Below are 6,935 nucleotides of genomic sequence, written 5' to 3' on the forward strand. Positions count from 1 at the left end.
GGATTATTGTGATGTTTTTATCAGCTGTTTGAACTTTCATTCTGACAACACCCATTCACTAAAGATGATCCACTGGTGAACACTGGTTTCTTATGAACAAACAAACTACATTTTGGATGGCCTGATGATGAATACATTTTCATTAAATTACATTTTTTGGCTGAACTTTAATTAATTCAATACTCTGCGGAATAAAACACTGGACGTCATCACAAGAGCAAAAAACACACTCCTCTCGCTACAACTTCAGGCCAAAATCCACAAATTGCACAGTGCATAATTGAACAGACTCTGATGCTTTCCGGAACATAACAGCGAATCTTAAAATTAGCACAATGATGTGGGGTACAAAAACGTGCATGAATACGAAGTCAGCACTGTTGTCTGTAAGAAAATGCAGGCACGTGTGTGCATGAAACCACATGGGCGTTGAGTGTCTGCAGCGATAAAGAGCAGACACGAAGGGCTGAATAGACTCCACTGTATCGAGCTCCTGTTTCTGTGATGCATCAGTGACAGGCCACAGCGGAACGCTCAGAATCCTGAAGGATTGTGTACAACGCAGAGACAACCTGCACAGGGTCGTCCTGACAGATGCGCTGTGGCCATGCCAAGCTGTGTTTATCTTTGGGCCGTTGAGTTTGTTATTCCATTATGTAATGCTATGACTGGCAAATATGAAAATGACCTCTTGTGGAGCACTGTGGTTTTTGTTAAATATAAATGTTGAATACTGCTGTTACAGCTCCCGACACAAGCTGTGGGAAATGGGAATGGTGCAGTGCCGTGTTACACACTGTGAACCCAGAGGAGAATATATTTCAAATGTCTAAACACTAAGGAAAACTCATTTGTCTTGATCTAAAGGACAGCTTTGACGATGAGCTGGGCGAGTTATAATTTCACACGAGACTTTAGCCGTAAATGTGATAAAATTAATTTTTATAATATCTTAAAAATACTGCAAGTAAATTAAGATGAAGCAAAAAACACCTAATGTCTGTCAACGAATCAACCCGAACAGCATTTATTTCTTTATTTAAACAAACGATAAATGACGCAAACATTCCTACAGGAGAATTCCTTTGAATCTTTCAAAGCAGAATCGTAGCGAAAGAACACATAACTAGGCAAACACTGCATGTGAAGTCATCTAACTTCAGTTCTTTCCAAGTTTAGTTGGAAGATGTGTTCACTTGATTGAAGAGTTTATCTTTGATAACCTGGGACATCAAACCATGAATTGCTTCAATGGTTGTCTTGCAGCTGAAAAGCAAAGAAAGATGTTTGATCATGTTTTTATCAAAATGTGTTAAACTGTAATTAAAAAAAATGTCATTAGTTGCGATACAGAGTACAAGTCAAAAAGTGGGGTCCCTTGCACCTAAACAGACACTTAAGTCACCTATGAGCTCACATAAAATAAATATAAATAAATGTTAACTAAAATAAATAGATAAATAAATAAACAATCTTTTAAGAAAAAGAACAAAAAGAGAAAAGAATAAATGGGAAGTCAGTATTCTATTCACCCAAAAGAAACAAATTTACCCCAATCAATGAATCAATCAATCAAATAAACAAAATAAATACATAAATAAATAATCTTTTATAAAATAAAAATAATGATGGGAAAAGCAAAAAAGCCATATATTTTTATCCAAATACATTTATTCAAAAAAAAAAAAAATATATATATATATTCTTTTTTTAAAATCTTATTCAAGCAGAAAAGGAAAGCACATATGACCTCACAGAAAATAAATAAGTGTGAAATCAATATTCTATTGTCAAATGACACAAATTTACCCTCCTCCCCCATTAATTTTTTTTTAAATGAATTATTTTACTACAATATAAAGGGAAAAGCAAAACATTGTTTTACATTTTTTACTATTGTTTTATGCACTTTATTTTTTTTTTATTTACACAAAAGTCTTAAACAAAAATAACATCTTTAACATTTAAAAAAATAAAATAAAAATCAACCTGGAAATAAATGTTGTTGGACATACTTATAGCTTTATTTAGGACTGTGATTGTCTATAAAGCACTCTGAATTTTTAGTGTGCATGACATTTGGAAATAAATAAACTGGCTTTGGCTTATTTCCACTTATCATAACTGACAAAATATTATTCTTGACTGATAGGGATTGTATTACCTGTCACGTGTTGCCTTTGCAAGTTTGTCCTCAGATTTCCTGTCATGTGTGTCTAAGCCCAACATGAAACTGCCTCGTCCCAGCTGAGCTTCTGCCTGCTCGAGCTTCTCAGACAAGTCAAACACCTGTCCAGTGGTGTAGTCTGCATTCTGAAGGAACAAGAGCCATTAACACCACCGTCCCACTTGCTCTAGATTAATGCACAATTTCACAACAATACTTAAACCTTCACAACATGCATTCCACTGGTGGTCAGTTAAGCATTTTGTTGAATTGTTTGCTGAAGCCTCCTGAATGAGGTCTCAAATGTTTGCAGTAGGTGAGGTTGTACACTGCCCAGACGAGGATTCGTAACAAAGACAGATTCAGTGACTTAAGGTCTCGGTCTGTGATGACAACGTAATCACTGACAACACTTCTTCCTTGGCGAAGCAAGTCGCTTTTGACAAGTAGTCAATTTATCTCTAACACAGAGCTCTGAGGCTGCTGTTTAGATAGTCTACAGCCCATTGAAAGTGTTAAACAAAGCTCATGACAGAATGTCATGGTCAACAATGACAAGCTTTCAAAACAAAAGCAGCATCTACAAATATTAATCATGTACACAAATTGTCAACAAACCCCTGTCATATTATCCATCTCCTGCACATAAAATACTTGCACCCTTCAGAATCCAAAACATTTTCAGGATGATAAAAATAACAATTATGTTAATATTTTAATATGAACAAGAGAGAAGATATAGAAATAACAATACAATGACCAACAGATGAATACTGATATAAAAAAAAAATAAGGTTATACACTTTTAATAGCCCTCATGCTATGTTCTGGTTATTTCCCAAAAATGCTAGTTAATGTTAAATCGCATCGGACTAAAGTGTACTTATTTTGCTCATTCAGGGTTTAACAACTTACTAACATTTTCCCCCCACATTGTTAGACTTGTGGTGTCCCCAGTCAAAAATTACAGGCCTACATAAAATTGCTTATAAATATCTCATTATGCTATATTATGACCAAATGTTGAATTAAATATTTTTATCAACTTGTTTTCTTTTGATTATAACAGTTTTGTATTTCTTTTAGGAACTGACTGATTGTAGGTTTCTTTGATCTCCAAGAGTATAGAATGAGTGAATAATGTTAGGAAGATCCATAAATAATGCTTTTTTCACCCAAAAACTTTTCAATCAATTTTTTAAAAGTGCAAATATTACATGTAGTCTCTCAGTTAATGTAAGAACATGAAACCTGAATGCAGTATAATTATAAAACAATTAGTAAAGTATTTTTAGATGAGTATAGCACAGAAAATACCTAAGCTCAGATCAATGAGGCCTATGATTAGTCAGTTCTGAAAAATAAATAAAAAACCTGTGCTAACTGTATAAGGAGAGATTTACAAGCAATTGTTTTTTTTTAAAGGTAGGTCATTTTTGTCCGGGAACACCAAATTAGGTTAAAGTATTTTCAGCACAGCACAAGGGTTAAATAAATCTAAAATTACTGAAGATTTCTGCACATATTGCTATATGAAATACAATAATTTCACACCAATAAAAGACAGTACTTACTGTCAGAAGGCTGGAGGAGCTCAAAGTGTTAACCCAATACTTATTCCACAACAGCTCTAGGAGTTTGCGGTCCAGGGAAGACTTAAAATAAGACACTTCTAAAGCATAGTACCTAAAGAGGCACAAAACAGTTATTAACAATATTTTAAAGCCAAGTCAATAAATTGAAATCAATTTCCAAGTAAAAATATGTGCGTAAAAAAAGCTTACTGTTTGCAGTGCACTCCAAAGTCCTCAATCTTGTTAAGTGGTATTGTTTGGTATTCAGATGGACCCTCATCTGGAGGCTTGTAACCCTAGCATTAAAATGTAAATATGTGATGAAAAATCTTATCAAACTCATATAAATGAATAGACACATAAATATGAAATACTAGATGGTTACAAAAAACATTTTACTAAAAAATGTTCCTACCTTCGGATATGTCCTGAACGCTCCGAGATTGACCTTCCCTGCGGATATAGTCCTTGTGGGATCAATCTGAGAAGGATGAAAAATTACAAGGACTGTAATAAGCAAAACAGTTCAGTCAAATATAACAAATAAAAACACTGAGCTGCCAGTTTAGCAAGTGAAAGTTATGAGCACCAGCTCGCTATTTGCCCTCAGCACAAAATAAGCAATAGCAGCGAAGGGTAAACTATAATGTATTCAGTTACAAAGCCAACAGCCATTAATCAGACACCACTACAAATGTCACCAAACTCATTTGTATTTTGGGGGTCAATTATGGATCACTGATATTACTGAATTTAAACTGATACTTTAACAATTTCGTAGCTGAGCTATTTTTCCCCTCTGTCTTTAGAGATTGATGGTAACAGGGTTTAGAGAGGACTTGGCAAAATCAGCCCTTATGCAAAATAAGCAACCAGTTTAAAATTTTCAACAGCTCTTACCACTACTGCGACGAACGGCTCTTGAAACTGCTGGTTAAGCATCTGAGTGCTGACATCTATGCCTGAAAGCCAGCAGCCGTATCCAGGATGACTGTGGTACCATCCAATGGCATTCTCCAACCGCCCCACCTAAACCGATTCAGAAATGATGAGCCTCAGAATTACTAATATTTCATCACATGCTGGTCATGACACTCATGGGAAGTTAATGCATAATGTCTATGAATGTATAAAGTGTATATTTTAGTTCATGTGACTGTTCACTATTTACTTTTAAATGACCTTTTTTGCCTTCATTCGTCCATTTTAAATGGTCTTTTTATGTGAAAAAATACATTTTTAAAAGGTGCAAATGTTCCATGTAGTCTCTCAATTAATATTACATTATGAAACCTGAATGCATAATAATTCTAAAAGTATTAGTAAAATATTTTTAGATGAGTATAGCCTATCACACCAAGATGCAGCATACACAATACTTGTTTATTTTAGTTCCTATGACTGTTTACTGCTTAGATTTTTACTATTTTTAAATCACCTTTTTACCTTCAATAATGAATTTTAAATGGTCTTTTTATGTGATAAATACATTTTTAAAAGGTGTAAATCTTCCATGTAGTCTCTAATTTAATATTAGATCTTAAAAACTTAATGTGTAGTGATTATAGAAGTATAAGTAAAATATTTTGAGATGAGTATAGCATATATAACACAAAGATACAGCATACATAATGTATATATTTTAATTTCTATGACTAGAATACTTTTAAATCACATTTGCGCTTTTATTGATTTATTTTAAATGCTACTGTATACAATTTTAGAAGTGCATATATTCCATGTAGTCTCTCAATTAACATTCGATTAAGCATATTAATTATAACTGAATTAGTCAGATATTTTAGGTTGAGTATAGCATATATAACACAAAGATACAGCATACATAATGTGTATATTTTAATTTCTGTGACTAGAATACTTTTAAATCACATTTGCGCTTTTATTGATTTATTTTAAATGCTACTGTATACAATTTTAGAAGTGCATATATTCCATGTAGTCTCTCAATTAACATTCGATTAAGCATATTAATTATAACTGAATTAGTCAGATATTTTAGGTTGAGTATAGCATATAATATACATAATACATGTATATTTTAGTAGCATACTGCACCACAGAAAAATTAAAGATTCAGCATATGCAATGTACCTGCTGTATAAAGCAGTGGAAACTAACATATTTAAAAACAAAGTGTGGCTTTGTTCTTATTATTTATCTAATATGAATTTTAGACAATGCATATGGGTTAGTGTACCTGTTTAGCATTCTCTATATAAGCAGCCATGTATTCATAGGCTGCAGCCTGAGCATTGACTCGCGTTTCAGTGCCCTCCACGGGCAGAGCGAAACTGTCCATGATGATCATGGTCTCTCCATCCACCTTCCCCAGCATTAGTCCCATCACCTCTAGGTTTCCTCCCGATCGGGCGTGCATCACCATCTTCAACAGTGCCAAAGCTGATATCTTGCAGTATTTAAAATAATGATGGCTGTAAACAACAAAAGCAGTATGGAGAACTGTTATTCATCATTCGAAAACACTTCAGGCCTCTTGAAGAGGAATAAATTCCTACGGTGTGGTAAACTCACTCTTTAGTCCACGGTTTGGCTGCCAGAATCTCTTGTTGTTGTTTTTTATCATACTTGTATATTTCATCAATACTTTGAACTTCCTGCATGCTGTTTGACAGCTCCCATGTTTTCATCGATATGCTACTGCCAGCCATAGCTAGAGTCGGGTTTTACGTCCGGATTAACTATAACGAAGTATGTTCAATACTACTAGCAATTTATGAGATTTAAAATACTAGATAATATCGCAAAGCGTTTAGTTTATCTAAAATTTTAAACGCAGCATTTAGCAATCATTCACAAAGCTCCTGCTGTATCCCTTTACTGACCAACTCTCAGACCTGAGTGAAGCTAGCGACCAAACGCGTTACTTAGGAATTATATTTGCGTCAAAATAAAAGTCTCAAAATAACTCGACTGTACTTATTGTTGTTAAATTCGCTTTCCTCTGCTTATTAAAGTTTCATTTTATTCATTAATTAATTGTTTATTATGTCTATTTTTAAATCATAGTTGTTTTTTTTAGTTTATTTATCTTTTTGATTATGTTTACCTTTTACGTTTCTACGATTAAGTTTCTTTTATGTGTTTTTTATCTCTCGTTTGTTACAGTTGATGCTCTTTAATGTTCTCCTGAAGGTGTTTGTACAGTATCATTT

General features: G+C 33.7%; 1 protein-coding gene across 1 annotated transcript; it reads right to left on the reverse strand.

Moving 5' to 3' along the window:
• Positions 1–1,011: 1,011 nt before the first annotated feature.
• On the reverse strand, positions 1,012–6,647 carry cops5 (COP9 signalosome subunit 5). Its single transcript, XM_058765082.1, has 8 exons — positions 6,295–6,647; positions 5,960–6,194; positions 4,642–4,770; positions 4,157–4,222; positions 3,952–4,037; positions 3,742–3,853; positions 2,165–2,313; positions 1,012–1,266 (listed from the first exon to the last, which is right to left on the reverse strand). Exons 1-8 carry the CDS (start codon positions 6,429–6,431, stop codon positions 1,176–1,178), a joined length of 1,005 nt encoding a protein of 334 aa, XP_058621065.1. The 5' UTR covers positions 6,432–6,647; the 3' UTR covers positions 1,012–1,175.
• Positions 6,648–6,935: the final 288 nt, after the last annotated feature.

Source organism: Onychostoma macrolepis, chromosome 24 (assembly GCF_012432095.1).
Source record: "Onychostoma macrolepis isolate SWU-2019 chromosome 24, ASM1243209v1, whole genome shotgun sequence".
NCBI classification, from domain to species: Eukaryota; Metazoa; Chordata; class Actinopteri; order Cypriniformes; family Cyprinidae; genus Onychostoma; species Onychostoma macrolepis.

Excerpts from the sequence above, each read along its gene's own strand:
- cops5 (XM_058765082.1), bottom strand. The coding sequence starts at position 6,431 with ATGGCTGGCAGTAGCATATCGATGAAAACATGGGAGCTGTCAAACAGC. Across the intron at positions 4,771-5,959 it reads ATATAGAGAATGCTAAACAG|GTGGGGCGGTTGGAGAATGC; the intron begins GTACACTAACCC and ends GAATCGGTTTAG. Across the intron at positions 3,854-3,951 it reads TTTGGAGTGCACTGCAAACA|GTACTATGCTTTAGAAGTGT; the intron begins GTAAGCTTTTTT and ends GTGCCTCTTTAG.